Consider the following 19,917-nt stretch of genomic DNA (forward strand, 5'->3'; position numbering starts at 1 on the left):
TCTATTCCTATTCTATTCCTATTCTATTCCTATTCTATTCCTATTCTATTCCTATTCTATTCCTATTCTATTCCTATTCTATTCCTATTCTATTCTATACCACAAGAAGTACCTGAAAAAAAAAGAAATAACAAAAAGGAAGAATGAAATCCTTAACATTCAAAAACAAAATGCTACTGAAGAAACCAAACATTTGGTGAAAGAATCAGCAAAAGGAATCATTAAAGATATTATTACTAAAAGAGAAGACCTAAAAATAAAGCCAATAAAGCCGAATGATGAAGGTAAATTGCAAAAATTGCAAAAATCTTAAACATTTGGTGAAAGAATCAGCAAAAGGAATCATTAAAGATATTATTACTAAAAGAGAAGACCTAAAAATAAAGCCAATAAAGCCGAATGATGAAGGTAAATTGCAAAAATTGCAAAAATCTTACAGGAAGAAATAAAAGAAGTGGCTGAATTAACATCGAAAAGGAAACTGATGAACACGTAGTTAAAGACAGTAAGCAAACTGTGGCAAAAGAAACTACTAATATCTTAGAAAGTGCAAAAAATAAAGCCGAAGAAGCTAAAGATGTCAAAGAAAAAATTGTTGAAAAGAAGAAACAGTTAGTCGAAGCTGCGAAAGATTTTGAGGATACAGTAGTTAAAAATGCTGGTAGAAGTGGTAGAAAAAACTAAAACAGAAGTTGAAGAAACTATTCTATTCTATTCTTCTGTCTGTATTTTCATACTTTTTTATTTGTAAACTTACAAAGTCTTTAGGGCAGAAAATGTATGTGTATTAGTTATCTATTAAAAATATACTGTTTTGTGGATAAACTTAAAACACAAGCTATATCATTTTTTCTTTATTTTTTTATATTTTATTTTTTTAAAAAAAGCCTTTGCTCTCAATTTGAGACAAGGGTCTAATAATATTTTCTGTACCAGGATATACGTACAAAAAAGTATAGAACCAAGCGTTTTTGTAATTTCTTGCCTTCAGAATATAGTTATTAATACAAATTAGAATGTTATAAAAAATGCCGTCGTGTTTTGAGAATGAATTTTTGTTTTATTTTTGAGTTATGCAATTTTTTTTTAATGACAACTCATTTAATTTTTTTTTCGTAAAAATTGAATATAAAATGTAGGTAGGTATGTACATACATAAGTAATCCTTGTAGAAAAAAAAGATTTTATAATAGCCATTTGAAAACATTAAAAAGTTTGCAACACTCGAAAACTAAAAAAATTTTCAAAAAATTTTATTACTAAAAAATCATCACGTTTTTATCGTACTTGATAATGTACTAATTATTTTTTTCTTAAATTAATTAATTTATGCAAACAACGTTTGTTTCCTCACTTTTTGATAACCATGTAAGTATTTATTTATCACTTATTTGACATAGAAAACCGCAATTGAGAAAATAGCTTTTTTATAAGTTTGAAACAAAGTCCAACCTACTATGAATACAATATAATTTCTAAAAGTATAGAAATAAATAACTTACATCATTTATTAAGAAACATCAGACTTCTACGACTGACTATTTTTTTTTTAATTATCAAAACAGTTCCTTCTAAAAATCGCTGTTCCTTAATTTTGAATAAGGTTCTAAATGTAATGTAAAGTAAAGTAAAAAAATCTTTGAATATAGGCTTGAAATAAGAAACTTTTTTTACACATTCCAAACACATAGTTTTATTGCTGAACCAGAAAAACCAAAAAAAGAAAAAATTACACCTATAAAAATATTTAAAAAAGTGTGATAATTGGTAAAAACTTCTCAAATAGGTGACTATGTTAATTATATTTTCAGATACTCAAAAAATACGACTTTTATAAGTTGACCACGAAATAATTCTGTTAAATTTTTTGTGGGCCCCAAATAATACATCAAGACAAACAATTTTACAGTTTTATTAACACAAAATATTACAATTTAGCTCAAAAAGTCCCTTTGGTTACATTTGCGATCCAGTCTAGGTACAAATACGTCCTTGTGTATCCTGAAGGATGCGGTTGATCGCATCCATTTCCACTAATAAAACTCGACACCCCAGCATGCCGCACCGATTGAGGACTGTAAATATGCTCAATCAAAGGACTTCCAATGTCACCCTTTAAAAAAACTTGTTACACAGTGACCCATCAAAATCACATTACTCACAAGACAAGTTCCTTCAATGTAATTACCGGTAGCACAAACCATATCACTGCTGATTTGGTATCCGAAAACGTTTTTGCACTCTTCGTTGGTGATGGTAATCAAACTAACATATTGCAAGTCATCAGAAAGACCACTTTCGGCTAAAAAAACACATTAATTGGTGAATTAATTGTGTGAAGTTAATTACAATCACTGGTTTGGCCCCAACCTATTGCAGTCAAATGGTCATACAATGGGATATCGCGATTTGTCAGTGTTATGGGTTTTATGTAATCTAAAATTTTTTTTTTAATAATTTTCAAGTTTTATGATACACACCTGAGTATTGTAGAGGTTGTCGAAGCTGAATTAGGGCAATATTATTTTCAAGTGTGGTAGGATTGTAATTTGGATGAACCACATAGTGAGAACTAGCAAAAGTTTGACGATTGGGATCACTGTTGGATAAACTGTTTGATCCCAGTCGAATTGTGAAAAGAGTAGCTCTAGCAATTAGATCAAATATCAAGTGGTTCAAAAATTTTTGTTATTTTTTTACCCGTCTACACAATAGGCTGCTGTTAGAATCCATTGGTGGTCAATGAGAGCTCCCCCACAAAAGATAGAACTAGAGGTAGTTTGCACGTAAATGGCGGCAGAAAACGGAAATTGTCCAGCGTATGCGGTGTCTCCACCTACTATTCTAACTGAAGGGATAAATTTTAGAGCAGAAATACGATTTTTAGAAACTTACCAGACTTGTTATTTGGAAGCTGAGGTGAAGAGAAGACCTGTAATAAATTTATCTTAATTTTTCCCTCTGATTGATAAAAAGTGTTATATTACCACATTAAAAATACATAGAATTAGAAATGGGAATATTTTAAAAGTATTCATTTTAATTCACTTTACAAAATGTCTAACAGAAGCTACTTCAATTACTATCGTTTTATCACATTTTATTACTTTTAATTTATATCAGCAATTAATCTTTGGATTAAAAGATTTCCATTTAAAAAATATTTTTTTATATACTTATTGCGTTTATTACCGTCATTACCTACAATAAAAACCGGTTTACAGAAATCTTAAACACAAACAAATCAACGGATAAAAAAATTGGAACCATCTTATAGAAGTACAAATCAGGACAATTGAAATGTTTTTGTACACCTCATTTTAATGCGTAACCGTAGCCATTTTTTTTCGATTCGATTTTCAATTTTTGTTGAAAAAGTGTTTCGATTGATACTTAAAGAAAGTTTTTATCGTAATCGTATCTTTAAGTTCTAAAAAATTTCTCTTTAAGAAATTGATTAAAACCAAATAACGCATTCAGAACTTAAATTTTCTGCTAAAAAATTCTGAGTATATTATGTTATTAGGAGTAAAAGTGACAGTTTATATGGCGGAATGGAACGTTTATTTTGTCAAACGTAGTGAGGCAAATAATTCAACTCCGAATAACATACAGGGTGTTCCGTTTTTATTGTTACAAATTTAAACAGGTGATAGGATATTCAATTCTAAGACAAAAGTTTCCTATAAACATGTATCGAAAAATGCTTGGTAAGGGAGCTACACCCTCTGAAAGGGGGCTAATAGGTTTTTGCTAATATTTCTGAAACCATTTAAGATAAAATTACAAAATTTCGTACAGATGATAATCTTTATTCACCTAAACGAATTCAAACATCAAATGTCGAAATTTCTTATCAGGTGCTTCCGAAACTGATGGGGTTAGGGTAAAAAAATACCCTATCTATTTTGGCTCTAGTTTCTTTAGTTATGCATTGACCAAAATGGTGGTCACTTTGAACAACTCCTTTAGATTTAGGCAAATTCATTTAATTAATGTTATTATTGTTACTGTAATGTAATGTTAATTAGTTGAGGTTGATTAAAAAATATGAATTTCTTGCTTTTATTATTCTGTAAATTCTGATTTATTTGAATGTTGTATCGGTGTGTAACATAAATTTTAAATTAATTTTATTCAAAAACAATAAGTCGTATCGACACAAGAGAGACTTTTCTGTGATAAACTATCGAACTTAAGATTTTGTTGCTGAAAGTACCGAGAAACTAAAGCCAAAATAAATAGGGTATTTTTTTTACCTTAAACTCCCTTAGTTTCGTACGCCCCTGATTAAAAATTTCGACATTTGATGTTTGAATTCGTTTAGGTGTATAAAGATTATCATCTGTACCAAATTTTGTAATTTTATCTTAAATGGTTTCTGAAATATTAGCAAAAATATATTAGCCCCCTTCCAGGGGGTGTAGCTCCCTTACCAAGCATTTTTCAATACATGTTTATAGGAAACTTTTGTCTTAGAATTTAATATACTATCACCTGTTTAAATTTGTAACAATAAAAACGGAAAATCCTGTATACTATTTTATCCGCAAATGTATTCAGATCGATTAACGAGTAAATAAACAAAATAATTAGGACGCTTCGCAAGTAGTGAAATTATAATAACTCTTGTAATTAAACATCATGCGTCAGTATCGGAATTTGTGTTGAGATTTTTGGAAATGTTTATTAATTTAACTAGTGCAGTTGGTAGTGCAAAATTTTGAATGCTGATGATCTACAATGTACCTCGCCAAAAATTGCTGAAGCACTGAAAAATATAATTATTACTTCATGGCTAAAAAGTAAAACTTTTACTTGTGACATTTAGTCATAAAAGTTAACCACTTTTATGACGTTTGTGGGTAAAAGTCGTTCCGAAGCAAACAGAAATAGCAAGAACTTTTATTAAATGCACCATTTTGGAATATTTTAAGGTTTTGTTGCAATTTTATCTTTAAGCTCAAAAAAATCTTTAAAACATGACATTCCCTTGTCTGAAATTGACTGAAACCAAAAAACGCATTTAAGAGATAAGTTTTATACATCTGGTAGATAAAATTTCTGAAGTTAAGAAAAATCCCAGTTAAAAGTCAATCCGAATAAAACAAAGAAGCAGATATTGCAAAAACTTTCTTCAAATTCACTATTTTATGTTGCTTTGCCTCTTTTGGCTGGTTCTTAAAAAAATTTAACCCATTTTTGGACATTTCTTTTCTCAGAAAATTGCAAAAGTATTTCTTACTTACGGCATTTCACTTTTTTCGCTCAAGGTCTCTATCAAAAAAATCTTTGAATATAGGTTTGAAATAAGAAACTTCTTTTACACATTCCAAGAACTCATCCGAGTCAAAACTGGAAATAAAAAACGAAATATACAGGTGTCCCAGCGAATAGAAAAACTCCATTAGTGATCTTTAAATGGAAAAATTAAAAAAAAATATATAGGAAAATTAAATATTTTTTGTTTTAATAAATTTTAGTAAAAATCCAATTCAATTTATTTCCGTTACCAACAATCCTTCAGATCCAGCAGTGACTAAATTATTCGAAAATTCAAAGAAAAACACCTCAAAATGTTATTGCTGAACCAGAAAAACCAAAAAAAGAAAAAAATCACACATATAAAAATGATATTTAAAAAAGTCCCATAATTGGTAAAAACTTCTCAAATAGATGATTATGTTAGTTGTATTTTTAGATACTCAAAAAATACTCAAAAAAATCTTTAAAACAATAAGAGACATTCTCTTGTCTGAAATTGACCGAAACCAAAAAACGCATTTAAGAGATAAGTTTTATACATCTGGTAGATAAAATTTCTGAAGTTAAGAGAAATCCCAGTTAAAAGTCAGTCCGAATAAAACAAAGAAACAGAAATTGCAAAAACTTTCTTCAAATGCACTATTTTATATTGCTTTGCCTATTTTGGGTGGATCTTAAAAAAATTTCACCCATTTTTGGACATTTCTTTTCTCAGAAAATTGCAAAAGTATTTCTTACTTACGGCATTTCACTTTTTTCGCTCAAGGTCTCTATCAAAAAGATCTTTTTTATTTCATTATATCGTAGAAGTACTTTTTAAATATTCTTTAACGAATTTATAATTTTTTTATTAAAAATGCAAAAACACACCGTAACAAAAATAATAATTAAACAATTGTTTATAAATAAAGGTTTTGACAAGAATTTTTAAAATCACTCTCAGAAAAACAAATTTGTTATTTTGCCTCTTGTCTCTCAATTTCTTTGTGTTTAATGTATTAGCTTTTAGCCGATATAAAAAACTAGAATGGTTGTGTGAATTATTATTAGTTATTAAGACAAACATTGTATTTAAAAATTTTATTGCGTTAACCATTTCTGCTTAATATAATCAGATCCTTTCTCAGCAATCATCACAACAGTTGCATGAGTATTTCCCGAGAGCACTGTAGGCATCACTGACGCATCCATAATTCTCAATCCTTCGATTCCATGAACTTGCAATTTGGGATCTACCACCGCTGTGGGATCCGAAGACGGACCCATCTTACAAGAACAAGACTGATGGTTTTCTGGACCTGTGTCATATCTCAAGGCACATGCCCAGAATTCATCCGAGTCAAAACTGGAAATAAAAAACTAAATATACAGCGAGTTGAAAAAGTCCATTAGTGATCTTTAAATGGTAAAATTAAAAAAAAAATGTATAGGAAAATTAAATATTTTTTAATATATTTTAACAACCATTTATAGTCTCATAAAGATAAACTGCATCATTTTTAAAGAAATTAATAACCGACTAACAGAAAACAAAGAAAAGATTATAACAAAATTAAATAAAAATAGGTAAAATATACCAGCCCAGCTACCTGACACAGTATTCGTTAAAAGTAATTTTAGATCCAAAGTTCGGAATCGATGAACGAACAAAGAAATTTTAGAAACAAATCCTGAGCGTAAAACGATAAAACCTAATCAATAAATCACGACTTGAATCTTTGTCCCATCATATCCACTTGATATTTCCGGTCTTTTAACCGAATATAATAAATTGCAAAATGACTTTGGAAATCATAAAAAACTCAACAGTTAACGAAACGGAAACTCAAAAAGAAATTCAAAATTACCTGAAAATTTTTCACTATGACATTAACCTCGTAGACGAAAAATTTTACCCATTTCTTCAAAATAAACGAATAAAAAGAGGATTAGTTAATATACTAGCATCAATCATAAAAACTATTACAGGAAATATGGACTCCGAAGATAACGAAAGAATAATTGTACCCCCGTAGTGGTGCTAATAACCACGTGTTGATGCACCAAAATTAATTTAAAAAAAAAAAAGAATAAATAGTGTCATTAATACAATAAAACAAAATCAAAATAATATCGCTCACCAACTAAGTAATCAATTTTCAATTAACCAATAAATAATTAATTAGTTTGAAAACACTATAAAAGATATAGAACACAACGAGAGGGCGTTATACTCTTTAACATCAAAATTTCAAAATGTCACAGAGCATGAAATAAACGTCTTATTTATTAAAGACACGTTGAACCAACCTAGTCACTTATTCAATGTAATTCAGAATACATATTGCCCAAGATATCGAAAACTCATTGACATTTTGTAAATTACAAACTGTTCACCCAAGCATAATAACTAATGAAAAAACTTTTAAAAATTGAATCTATTTACAAATCAATTACCATTTTCTGTAAAATCTGAAAATATCCAAAATTATAAAGGAATTTTAACTACTAAATGCGTCATTAATAAATTCAAAATAATCTATTTTCTTTCTTTCCCTCTCTACGAAACGCGTGAATTAGAATTATTCTACTTGATACCTCTTCCTGACCAAAAATTTCAAACAATTATATCATCTTCAAAATATGTTTTAAAATCCGAGTCCTATTTGTGGCCATTGACAAACATTTGCGACAAAATCCAAAAGGAATATCTTTGCAAAAATGAATTGAGAACCTATGTTAACATTTCCTGTCAAATGGAAATTTTATTCAAGAACACGTTTGAAAGATGCTCGAGATGTACTTTTACGAAAATTGTTCAAATAGAATTGTAGAACTTCAAATAAAATTTTTAAAAAAAGTCAGCTGGCTATTCAATAACTTAAATTAATCTATTAGATGCAAAAATAAAAAATATGGTATTCCATTAAATGTTTTTAAGTTATTTAACTTTTAACAAAGTTCTTAATTTATTAATCTTTATACAAACGCAAAACACTAAAAAATTGCTACAGCTTTAAATTTTGTACTTTTTTCTTTACAAAAGTAAGAAAAAAATTGTTCTAGCTGTGTTAGTTTGTGTGTAATAAATTTTTAAAAAGTGCATGTTTTCCCCAAAAAAAACGTCTTATTTCTAAAACTAAGCAAAATCGACTAATAAAAGTTTAGCGTAAAAAGATTGTTCTAAAGGTTACATCGAAAAATGCCAAAAAACATACGGTGTTTCATTAAAAAAAAACACAAATTTGTGACATTCTATATGGTTAAAAATAATTTTAGGTGATGCACTAGATTAGTATCTATCAATGACCTATACAATTTTTTTAAATTTTACCATTTAAAGGTCACCAATGAACTTTTTCAACTCATTGGAACACCCTGTATTATAGTTTTGATGCAATATTTCTTACGTGTAATTTTGAGAACAGTCCCCATAATTGTTTTCTACCATTTGTATGCCATATTTCCTAGTAAGGACATTAGTATTTGCCAAATCCTGTGCAATCCGAATTCCTGCAACCATTCTTATCACGTCTTCGTCATCTGTCAAGTAATTTGGCTGCATAAGAGGAGAGTCCTTCGGATCTTTGGACTTCAATCCGATAAAACCTCTGCTTCTTGGTCTCAACAAAGTTGGTCTAATGGTAAAACTCTTCGCAGCTTGAGATTTTGTCGGATCTTCCGATTCCTTGACTCCACCTGAGAGCGAGCACTGCGCCAAATACCCCGAAAAGAAGAATTGCAAGTCGGGATTTCTGCCATCAGGATCAGCATACTCAGAACTGATCCTGGCTGCGACTTGAGTGACTCCAGTAGAAGACATGGGCCCTTTTCGACCCGCCAAATACTCCTTAACACTATCCCAATTGAGGTCATTATAGTTTTTAATTTTTTTCAATTGGTAATTTAACGCAAACGAGACGTGGTTTTTGAGGTTTTGTCCAACACCTGGCAAATCATGAACCTGTTCTATCCCCACTTTGTCCAATTCTTCTTTGGGCCCTATTCCAGATAGTAGCAGAAGGTGGGGTGAATTGATAGCACCAGCTGAGACAACAACCTCACGTCTGACATTGACGGTAAAAGACTGGTTGTTAGAAGTAAATTCCACTGCTGAAATTGATTTTCCCGTGTCGTTACTCTTGATCATGATTCTGGTGGCTGTTGAATTGAGCATTATGTGCAAGTTTGGGCGATCACGGGCTGGACGCAGAAAAGCCCTCGCACTGCTCAACCTTGAACCATTTCTGGAGTAAAAAATTACACAAAAATTACAAATTACTAGAAAATTACACTACCCAACAATTTTTTTTAATGTGATTGATCTATTGACACGTGTATCAGGGTACATTAACATCTCTACACTGAGAAAAATGAATAGTAACAGCTAAATGATAGATTAGTTTGACTAAGAAAAGTTTAATACTAATCCATGGATGTTCTCAAGCAATAATCAACATTGGAAAATAACATGTCGGGTTTTCCATTAAGTTATTGATTTATTATTATTGAACAAAATATTCTTTACGGTATTGTTATTTAGTATGTAAACTATAAATCGTAATAAATAAGTAATAATTTAATAGTTAATAAATCTATTTAAATTTTTGTTTAGTCAATAATGTATTTTCTTTACATGATAACCAATGGAAACGATTATTCAACAACAGTTTATTCTTTTTTAACCAATATAAAGATCTTAACATATAACAAACGGAACTTCAAATGTAAATACGTAAATATTACTTGGAAAAATTGCGCGCATGCTCACCACAACATGCAGTTGCACGTTGTGTGTGGTGAATGTGCTCCAACTTTGTTCAAACGAGTCTTTACATGAACGAATAGTTTAATGGTCATTTGTTTTTTCTGTTGTATTTGTGTTTGTGTTTTGAGGAGTGCAGGAGTACGGTTGACGAAAAGTGCCAAAAGCTGCTGAAGCAGTGGCATTTTGTAACACTGCTACAAAAATTTGAAGGTTAGTATAATGATATTTACAATCGCCGGATTAGCCACCACCAGAAATTTTTAATTGCAACACGCTATTAAGATAAAAATATTTTTATGAGCAATAGATTCGAGCAGTGGCTGATTTGGACTGTGGCAAACTACATTCTCCATAATGTTATTTCAACTGCAATAATTTCACTTTGTAAATAATGTAGTATGTTGTCGATAAAAACTTTTGTTAAATATTAAGCAATTATATTTAATGTTAAACTGATGGAATCTAACTATCTACTTCTTGGTTTTTCTTATTCAGATGAAGGAATGACATATGATATTTTGCTGGATCTTGTTCAGAGTTTCCTTCCCCAGCTGGTGCCAAAATTTGATGACCAATTCAAATTGATGCGGCATATTAAAGAGTACAAATCTGCATCTTTGGTAAGTTTTTCAATTTTAAAGTCTATTTTTTTAATTTATGAATGTTAATGCAGTGATTGACGTCCTGGCATCCCCGTCCCCGTGCAGTACTAAATACATAATTTGTACTTAATGATGTTTTAAATGTTTATTATTTTGCTTAATAAATTGTTCTAAATAATATATGTACAGTTTTATTCCTTCGTTAGGTATATTTTTACCTAAAAAATATTTTTCCCTTTAAGATATACTTCTTAACTATCAAGAACACATCTTTTAATATCTAATGCGAGATTATTAATCTTTAATGATCCTTGTTTCTTGTTAATAAATATTTCTTATTATTAACATTGCAATGATAATATTAAAGTAGATGTTAAGTTTTTATAAAATCAGAATCACTTAAAAACTAAGAAATGCTATGTTTGGAAATTCCAAACAAATTATTTATTTTCTGATAACAATAGTTTCTTCCGTCGTATTCTAAAAAATTATTAGTTTACATTTAAGCTAAATCTTTAACTAGTAAAAAACTGTTCTCTCAGTGTAATTACGAATTTGATAAGAAAAATTCTCCATCACGTTCAGATTTTAAGTTACAGGAAAATAGTTCTCTCAAATTTTATCGTAAAAATTGTTCATTTCAAATAGAAATTAATTAAATAGACGACGAAAGAAATTAATTTATTCACTAAACAAGAACATTGAAAGTTGTATAAGATTCTAACATAAATCTGTTGTAGATGAGTTTTTTGCAAAAGCTGACTTTCTTTTGTAGGGTGTTTAACTTCCCTTACCAGAAACCATCATAGCTGGATCCCATACCTCTTTTTCATCGTCAATATATCTTAGTGGAACCTTTCCCCTTGCTCGTCACTAACGGACCCAAATTTGGGGGAAAAAAATTTCAATGAGAATGGAGAAAATGAATTTTAAGTGTTTCGTTTTTCGCCGATACATATGATATCTTCAAATGCCTAATTTTAAAATTTGACGTGCTATGGAATTTTCTTTATCATTTTTGAGTTTAGCACATAGAATTGACCAAAAAATAACTGTTTTCTTCTCAGTCACAAAATGCTTGTTGGCTAGTGTTATCAGCAGATTTCGGTTCTGACTCCAATAAAATTCCTTCTACAGTTTACAAATCATTGTGTTTGTGAGATTTTATACTAAAATTAAAGATCAAAATTTTTATAATGATTACAGTTTCCCATTTACGAAAAATAAGGAAAACTTGCAAACTTGTTAAAAAATTCTTTCATTAAATCATTCTCATAAAACATACAACAGCTTAGCAAATTGTTCCATACTTAAGATATATTCAGTTTTTTAAATTTTAAATGTGTTTTTCTTCGTTTCATAAATATTTTTATTTTTTATTACTGTTTGCTTTTACTTTTTTTAGAATTTAGTGTCTTATTAAAAATAAACTATATACGGAGTGTCCCAGCGAGTTGAAAAAGTCCATTAGTGACCTTTAAATGGTACAATTATTGTATAGGACATTCATAGATACTAATCTAGTGCATCACCTAAAATTTAAAAATCATACAGAATGTCTAAAAAATAAGCTACAATACAAACTTGTTTTTTTTTTTAAATAAAACACCGTATGTTTCTTGACATTTTTGGATGTAGCCTTTTGAAACAATGTTTTTACGCTAAATTTTTATTAGTCGATTTTGCTAAATTTTTGGAATAAGACGTTTTTTTGACGAAAACATGCACTTTTTAAAAATTTATTACACAAAAACTAAAAGCTACAAAATTTTTTTTGTTACTTCTGCATAGAAGAAAGTACAGAACTTAAAGCTGTAGCAATTTTTTAGTGTTTTGCATTTGTGAAGATTAATGAATAAATATATAATAATATAATAATAATAATAAATACTAAAATTCTAAAATTATTTTATTGTAAAAATAAAGAATAATAGATTTAGTTTAACACAAATGTGATTATTAAGTGATATTTCTTTCATCTCTTGTGCAATTGTGCATTTTTTGGCTACTGAAACAATAGTAATTATTTTTTTTATGTTTATCGTTAAATACCTTTTTAGTTATTAATTATAAACACCTAAAAGTAAATAAGTTTTGATAGACAATTTTAATTTTTTAAGTTATTGAATTTTTAACAAACGCCTTCATTTTTTTAACTTTGCAAATGCAACACACAAAAATGTTACAACCTTGTATTTTCTTCTTAGCAATAGTAAAAAAAATATTTCTAGATGTCTTAGTTTTTATGTAATAAATTTTTAAAAAGTGCATGTTTTCGTCAAAAAAACGTCTTATTCCTAACACTTAGCAAAATCGACCAATAAAATTTTAGCTTAAAAACAATGTCATAAAAATCTACATCCAAAAACGCTAAGAAACATATGGTGTTTCATTTAAAAAAAAAGTTTGTATTGTAACTTATTTTTGAGACACGTTGTATAGTTGAAAATAATTTTAGGCAATGGATTAGAGTAATATCTATCAATGTCCTATATACAGTATGTCCCCGGATTGAGTTTAAAAGAGAAAAAAAAAAATTATCTTTGATTTTACGCCAAAACTGTAAAGGAAAAAAAGTTTTTGCTTTACTTGAAACCAGCATATCTGTAATTAAAACTTCATTTTCAATAGAAAGAAAAGTTCATTTTTCTCTTGATTTTGGACTTAATTTAATTTAATTTAATTTAATAATTGGTCTCTGCTTTTTAAGTCTTATTACATTGGCGGTTTTAATTATTTGACAACTATATGTCACTTTGACAATAAATTTATTAATTAAATAATGATAGTTCTTGTTAAAAATGACTTTGGTTTTTACCTTAGAGCTGTTTCTTTGAGTTGCTGTTAATTAAAATTATGTTTTTCACAAACATTTTTGTTATTTAACTTGCGTAAACTCATTTATCAAAGTGACATCATTGACAAAATAATAAAACCGCCAATGTGATAGGAAAAAGTATTATAAGTCCAAAATCAAGAGAAAAATAAACTTCTCTGTCTACTGAATCAGAATAATGAAGTTTTATTTACAGATTTGCTGGTTTCAAGTAAAACAAAAACTTTTTTTCCTTTGCAATTTTGGCGTAAAATCAAAGATAAAAAAATTTTCCTCTTGCAAACTCAATCCGGGGACATACTGTATACATTTTTTAATTTTACTATTTAAAGGTCGCTAACGGACTTTTTCAACTCGCTGGGACACCCTGTATGTATTAATAATAACAGACACTTTAAAAACATTGAGAATTTATGGTTATAATGTTTATAGCACTTACTACTTGTGGGTGATTTATTTAGTGTTTTTATATATTAGACAACTCTGAGTTGGCACGTGACTGGTTCTGGTTATCTTTTTTAATTTATGTACACTTTCTACCATAAATTAAGCGTGAAATATGTAAAAATAAGCAATAAATGAAGAGATAAACAGTTGGAAACACTATAACTACGTTGCCAGCCACAAAAATTTAATTTTTGTGAAAATATTTTTAAAGGTAATTAATAAATTAATAAAACTTACTTAATATTTGCTTGTGCGATGGTAAACCCCCAATGCTGCTCCCCGTTTAAATCCTCCACCACTGGATACCCCAACTCCGCCCCCGCCCTTAAAATATCCTCGGCCATTTCGGGCCGATCTGGGAACCTTTGAACCAACATGGGACCCTCAATATTATGGTACTTCTTCTCAATCCCATCACCAACATCCCTATTCCCTTCCGACTTTTTAAAGTACTCCACCACGTCCTCATACCCCCAACCCTCATTCCCTCTTGCTTCCCACTCGTTGTAGTCGCTCGGAAGCCCCCGCATGTACATCATCCCATGAATGACCCCACTTCCTCCCAAAACCCTCCCTCGCGGCCACTCACACCTCCTCCCGGGTTTCCCAAGACAGGCCATCTCCTGCGGTTCTGTCCGATACCTCCAATCCATTTGGGAGTCCCCCACGTAGTTGTTCATCATGGATGGCACTTGCGAACCTGGGGGTTCATCGCCGCCGGCTTCGATGAGGAGGATTTTCCAGTCGGGGATTTCTGATAGTCTCGCCGCCACCACGGAGCCTCCAGCGCCACCGCCGATCACCACGAAGTCGTATTCGGAGTCAGGTTGGGGTCTCGGGTTGATTCTTTCACAGATTTCAGACACATCGCACTGTTTGGTGATGAGGGAGTTGAGGAGGTGCATGAAGAAGATGAAGGAACCGCCGTAGCAGGTCCGGTCTAAGGGGGGGCCGATATAGGGGGCGTTGGCGCAACAAGACATTTTCAAAGTGGTGCGCAACAAAGTACTGACAAAAGTGTCAACTTTTTGTTTATATACCTGGAGTTTATGCTTTTAACAGTGTGGTGATTGACCACTTTCTTATCAGTGCGCGCAATTTTTCTTCTAATTTTTACACATTCGTTAAAATAATTTTAAAGTTTAAACAAAAAATGGTCTATGATTTTCCTATCTGTAAAGCTAGTTGTAACAGCTACAAATTTAAATGCAACAATAATGATAACACAATATTTGTTTATGTAGATTTTTTGAGTTTTATCTTTTCCAAATGGTTTAAAAATTTTAAGTGAAAATTACAAAGAAGAGTAGGTACTGAAACTACAGGAAGTTTATGAAGCTTTTGATATCTTGCTTATCAGCAAAATGTAGGATATGAATAACAAATTATTTTTTTAAAAAACGTGTATTATCATAAATAAACAGTTTACAAAAAAAATTGTTTATGTGTAACAAAAAAAAATAAAAACAAAAAATAGGTATTAAGACAATAGAAGTTTAAACTATAAAACTTGTGTTGTCTTCAAAGTTTTTTCCAACAAAAATTGTTATAAAAAAATTGTCAAAATAATGTCAAAATTGACAAAATGCCACTAAAATATATACTTTATAGAAGAAACCGTTTGAGACATTAGTTTAAAACAATATTATTTTGAAACAAGCTTAAAAATAAAAATTAAACCATGATAGTCAAAAACGAGAACACTAGCTTTTAAAGTGATAAATATTAATACAAATATGCAAAATAAGCGATATAAAATAATTACACTTATCAAAATGGTATTATTAAAAAAAAAATTTATAATGTTATGTGCGTATTTTATGTTTACTTTACTAATGATAATGTTAATTGGGCAATTAAAAATGGTTGCCACTCTGGGTCGATTTTCAGAAAGTAAATGAAGAATGAAGTTATTTACTTTTAAATTTAATTACAATTAAGAGTCGGTTTATAAAAAGCAAACTAAAAATTAATTCGTGGTTAAAAGTAAGCATCTGGTTGGTTCAATTTGGTCACGTGATCAGTTAATCGACGTTTGATTGCAATTAACTATAGTAGTCTAATGTGTTTAATGTTCTCACTTATTATGCCTAGTTTTCTTGGTCATTTTCCTATGTTCCATGCATTTTGTTCAACAAAAAACCTGGCTTTTTACCAAAACATCAAACAACGTTGAATTTGACTTTTTACCCTTATTTTTTAACCCCAAATTCTAACTCATATTTCCCCAAAAACATCAATTTTTTGAGAAAATAAGTCCATTTTAAAGTTTTAGTCGTTGAAGTTTGTTGAATTTGAAAAACAGCCCATTGAAGTCTGTTCAAAAACACAAAAATTAAGAAAATGACCTGTTTTTAGACCCAGTTTATCTATTGAAACATTAATTTTTTATGCACACTACCCTATTTTTATGGCCTTTTTTAAAATTTTTTGGCAAAAATATGATTTCTTAAAAATGTGAGCCAGACGTAACAACTGAATCTGTGGTTTTTGTTGAAAAAAAATGCCAAATGACCAAGAAAACTAGGCATAATAATCTGAGTTAGAACATTACACATATTAGAGTACTAAAATTGAAAATCAATTAATTGTTCAGCTATATAAATATAAAAACTACACCTGTTTATTGTTAATGTCTGTTTTTAAGATATATTTAAAAAATAACATTTTTCAAATAATTACATCTTATTTTATTTATTTATATTACATGCTCTAATATTCTGACGACTAGACTACATCAAACAAATAATCGTATTCTAAGGCCAATGGATCATTGTATTTAACTATTTTATAATTAATTTTATAATTTGATAAACTTTTTAATAAATGTTTTTTTATTTGTCTGATATTCTCACCGGTTGCCGAGCCGACCGCTGAATTTTGATAAATAAAAAAAAATTGTAAATAAATGGATAATAATCAATCCAAGTCTTGTACAAAATGTAAAGACATTAGAAAATTATTATAGGAATAAGAATCATTCAGATGGGCATCATGCAACTTGTAAAGAATGTTGGAGTTAAAAAAAATCTGCCCCAAAAGAAATACAAGATTCTAGTACTTGTAGTAAATGTAATATTGAAAAAAGTAATGATAATTATTTTCAAACCAGAAAATTTAAATGTGGTAAACAAACTATATGTAAAGAGGTTTGTACAAAATGTAAAACTAGAAAATTATGTTTTTAGTAATGAACTTAATGACGCACATCAATCGATATGTAAGAAGTGCTGGGCAGAATATTTTACAAATAATGAAAAAAGACCATGTCCTAAATGTAAAAGACCAATAGGAAGAAGACATATGGATCAACCAAAAATTTGTTAATAAAATTATTTAAAAAAAAATACATATATATGGAAGCTCAACTTAGAAGCTTGAAACGCAGACAAAGATATATAGAGGATATAAATAATAAAACCAGAACTCAATTATGTGAGTTTATAAAAAGATTTAAAGTAAAGGATCATCTAAACAAGAACTGATTGATTTTATAAACCGTCAACTCCCTAAAGGTAGAACATTTAAAAAATATAAAATTACAAATCTTAAACTATTACAACAATTACAAGTAGATGCTGATTTAATAATTCCACTAAGAGAAAGAAGAGAGGGAATTGAAAATAATCAAAAGATTTAAAAGAATTACGTTGTACATGCATGTTTTCGTCAAAAAAACGTCTTATTAATAAAACTAAGCGATTTTCCTGTATCCTGTATTAGAGAATTTAAAAAAATCTTTTTTACTCCTCCATTTTATTTCCAAATATCCTTATCACAATAATATAATTCTAGTCTTTAGATAATAAATTAATTCTCAAGCATTCCTTCATGTATCTAGCCAGTATAGTATCACGTGATTTATTTAATTTGTCAACCACAAATTAGTTCATGAAATACAAAAGAAAAAAATTAAGTTTTCAGTTCAGTTTCAGTCAAACCCAAAAATTCGGCTTAAACTAAAGAAAAACGTTCAATATTTTTCACAAATTTATTTTAACTTTATGAAATAATTCCGGTAACATTTGTTATCCACTGCTTGTAGCTATATGTCCTTGTATATCCTGAGGGATCAGTGCTTTCACATCCATTTGCACTCAAAAAACTTGCTATTCCAACATGTCGAATAGTCCTACTGGCATAATCGTAATGTACTAAAGCACTACCACTATCGCCCTTAAAAACGCCCTTCAACCTTTTATAAAAAAAATTACTGTGACTTACATTACAAGCCCCTTCGTTGTATTCGCCAGCGACACAAACCATATTATCATTGATTTGTGGTCCATAAATGGTTTGACATTCCAAATTGGGAACAGCAGCAACACTCACAAAGTTCAACTCATTTGACAAGTTACTATTAGCTAAATAAAAAATTGCTGTTTCAGAAAAAAAATCAAATTTAGCAATTACCATCACTGGTTTGACCCCACCCTATTGCTTTTAGGTCAGTGTAGTCACTCAGATTACCATAAGCCATAAAAACCCTCTGCACATATGCTAAAACTTTGATTAAAAGAAAATTTTCACATTGATGAGTGTACTAACTCGTGTAGGTAATAGGCAATCGAAGTTTGATAAGTGCAATGTCATTTTCAAGTGTGAGTGGATTGAAATCTGGATGTATTACATACTCAGAAGTTGCTACAGTCACCCGATTTGCATCTTCTCCTTCTAAAAGATTTGATCCTAATTCAATATTGAACGAAATCGCGCTGGAATTTGTTAAATATAAACAACTGGGATTTTTTTTCAATATATTTACCCATTTGCACATTGAGCAGCTGTTAAAATCCACTGTGGACCGATTAATGACCCCGAACAGAAATATCTACCATCAGCAGTCGTTATGTAAATTGCTGCAGCAAAAGGAAATTCGCCAGCATAGGCGGGTTGGCCCCCAATGATGCGGCCTAAAATTTTGCTATATAGAATTTCCCTCAAAACATTGCTATTTTACCTGATATTTTTTTTGAGTAGCTTCTCGATTGCTACAATAAAACATTACTTTTGTACTAGAAACAGCAGAGTAAAAAACTACTTACAAGCAACAAAAGAGCTGTTAAAAAAAGTAACGCAATCTTCATTTTGTTTATGATCTTCCATCTCACATTTCCTGTATTTATAAGATAATTTTTTGATGGGATTAGTTAATCTTATTAAGTTGTAACCAAGCTAATAATAAACTGGTAAATTTTTGAGTTTAGATCTTGTTAAGATAAAGCCTTTCTAATTTTAATCTGAAATATTTGATCACGTGGTGGACCACAATCAATTCTATTATTATCTTTTGTGTTCACGCTGCAACTGAATCGCAAAATCTTTAAGACTTTTCAAGTGGAAGGATTATTAAAAATTGAATAAAAACGATAGTACAGTAATCAGTCTTTCCAAATAAAAAAAAAAATTAATTTTGAAAAAATTTAATATAAATAATAGTACGGTAATAAAGATACTTTCAAATAAAAATACGTTCTTAAACTTTGAAACAAATGAGTGAAAAGATAATCAAAAGTTTAATAAAAATGGTAGTACCGTAATCAAAATCCTTACAAATAGAAAAAATGTTCTCAAATTTTGAAAAAATTTAGTGAAAAGATGATTAAAAGTTTAATAAAAACGGTACACCGTAATCAAAATCTTTCCAAATAGAGAGAATGTTCGTAAATTAAACAAAAAAATGAGTGGAAAATTTATTAAAAACGGTAGTACCGTAATCAAAATCATTCCAAATTAAAAAAATGTTCTTAAATTAAAAAAAAAGTGAAAAGATGATCAAAAGTTTAATAAAAACGGTACTACCGTAATCTAAATTGTGGAAAGATTAGATTTTGAAAAATTTAATTTTAATGGTAGGTAGTACCGTAATCAAGATCCTTGCAAAACAGAAAAAAATTTCTTAAATTCAAAAAAAATAGTGAAGAGATTATCAAAAATTTAATAAAAATAATAGAGACGTAATCAAGATCCTTCCACATAAAAAAAATTCTTAAATTTATAAAAATGAGTGAAAAGATGAT

At 29.5% G+C, this 19,917-nt stretch overlaps 3 protein-coding genes across 3 annotated transcripts in view; all 3 read right to left on the minus strand.

Annotated features, from left to right (window-relative positions):
• Nucleotides 1-3,111, minus strand: part of LOC123013988 (transmembrane protease serine 9-like) — a 5,574-nt gene extending 2,463 nt beyond the window's left edge. Inside the window, exons 1-7 of the mRNA XM_044412872.1 lie at nucleotides 2,988-3,111; nucleotides 2,896-2,932; nucleotides 2,701-2,848; nucleotides 2,481-2,647; nucleotides 2,350-2,436; nucleotides 2,163-2,302; nucleotides 1,943-2,113 (exon numbers count right to left, since the gene is read on the minus strand). Of these exons, the coding sequence (XP_044268807.1) occupies nucleotides 1,943-2,113; nucleotides 2,163-2,302; nucleotides 2,350-2,436; nucleotides 2,481-2,647; nucleotides 2,701-2,848; nucleotides 2,896-2,932; nucleotides 2,988-3,038 (801 nt within the window). The 5' untranslated portion in view covers nucleotides 3,039-3,111. The remainder of the gene's footprint in view (nucleotides 1-1,942; nucleotides 2,114-2,162; nucleotides 2,303-2,349; nucleotides 2,437-2,480; nucleotides 2,648-2,700; nucleotides 2,849-2,895; nucleotides 2,933-2,987) is intronic.
• Nucleotides 3,112-6,330: 3,219 nt separating this feature from the next.
• On the minus strand, nucleotides 6,331-14,880 carry LOC123013083 (glucose dehydrogenase [FAD, quinone]-like). Its single transcript, XM_044411410.1, has 3 exons — nucleotides 14,135-14,880; nucleotides 8,655-9,491; nucleotides 6,331-6,610 (listed from the first exon to the last, which is right to left on the minus strand). The coding sequence occupies exons 1-3, from the start codon at nucleotides 14,878-14,880 to the stop codon at nucleotides 6,346-6,348; spliced, it is 1,848 nt and encodes a 615-aa protein (XP_044267345.1). The 3' UTR covers nucleotides 6,331-6,345.
• Nucleotides 14,881-17,874: 2,994 nt separating this feature from the next.
• LOC123012943 (brachyurin-like) lies at nucleotides 17,875-19,070 on the minus strand. Its single transcript, XM_044411189.1, has 7 exons — nucleotides 18,943-19,070; nucleotides 18,858-18,888; nucleotides 18,663-18,810; nucleotides 18,446-18,612; nucleotides 18,311-18,397; nucleotides 18,122-18,261; nucleotides 17,875-18,073 (listed from the first exon to the last, which is right to left on the minus strand). The coding sequence occupies exons 1-7, from the start codon at nucleotides 18,982-18,984 to the stop codon at nucleotides 17,900-17,902; spliced, it is 789 nt and encodes a 262-aa protein (XP_044267124.1). The 5' UTR covers nucleotides 18,985-19,070; the 3' UTR covers nucleotides 17,875-17,899.
• Between the last annotated feature and the right edge of the window lie 847 nt (nucleotides 19,071-19,917).

The sequence above is a fragment of the Tribolium madens genome, unplaced genomic scaffold (genome assembly GCF_015345945.1).
Source record: "Tribolium madens isolate multiple individuals breed KSU strain unplaced genomic scaffold, Tmad_KSU_1.1 Scaffold_96;HRSCAF=242;Tcas5.2_LG5, whole genome shotgun sequence".
Lineage (NCBI taxonomy): Eukaryota > Metazoa > Arthropoda > Insecta > Coleoptera > Tenebrionidae > Tribolium > Tribolium madens.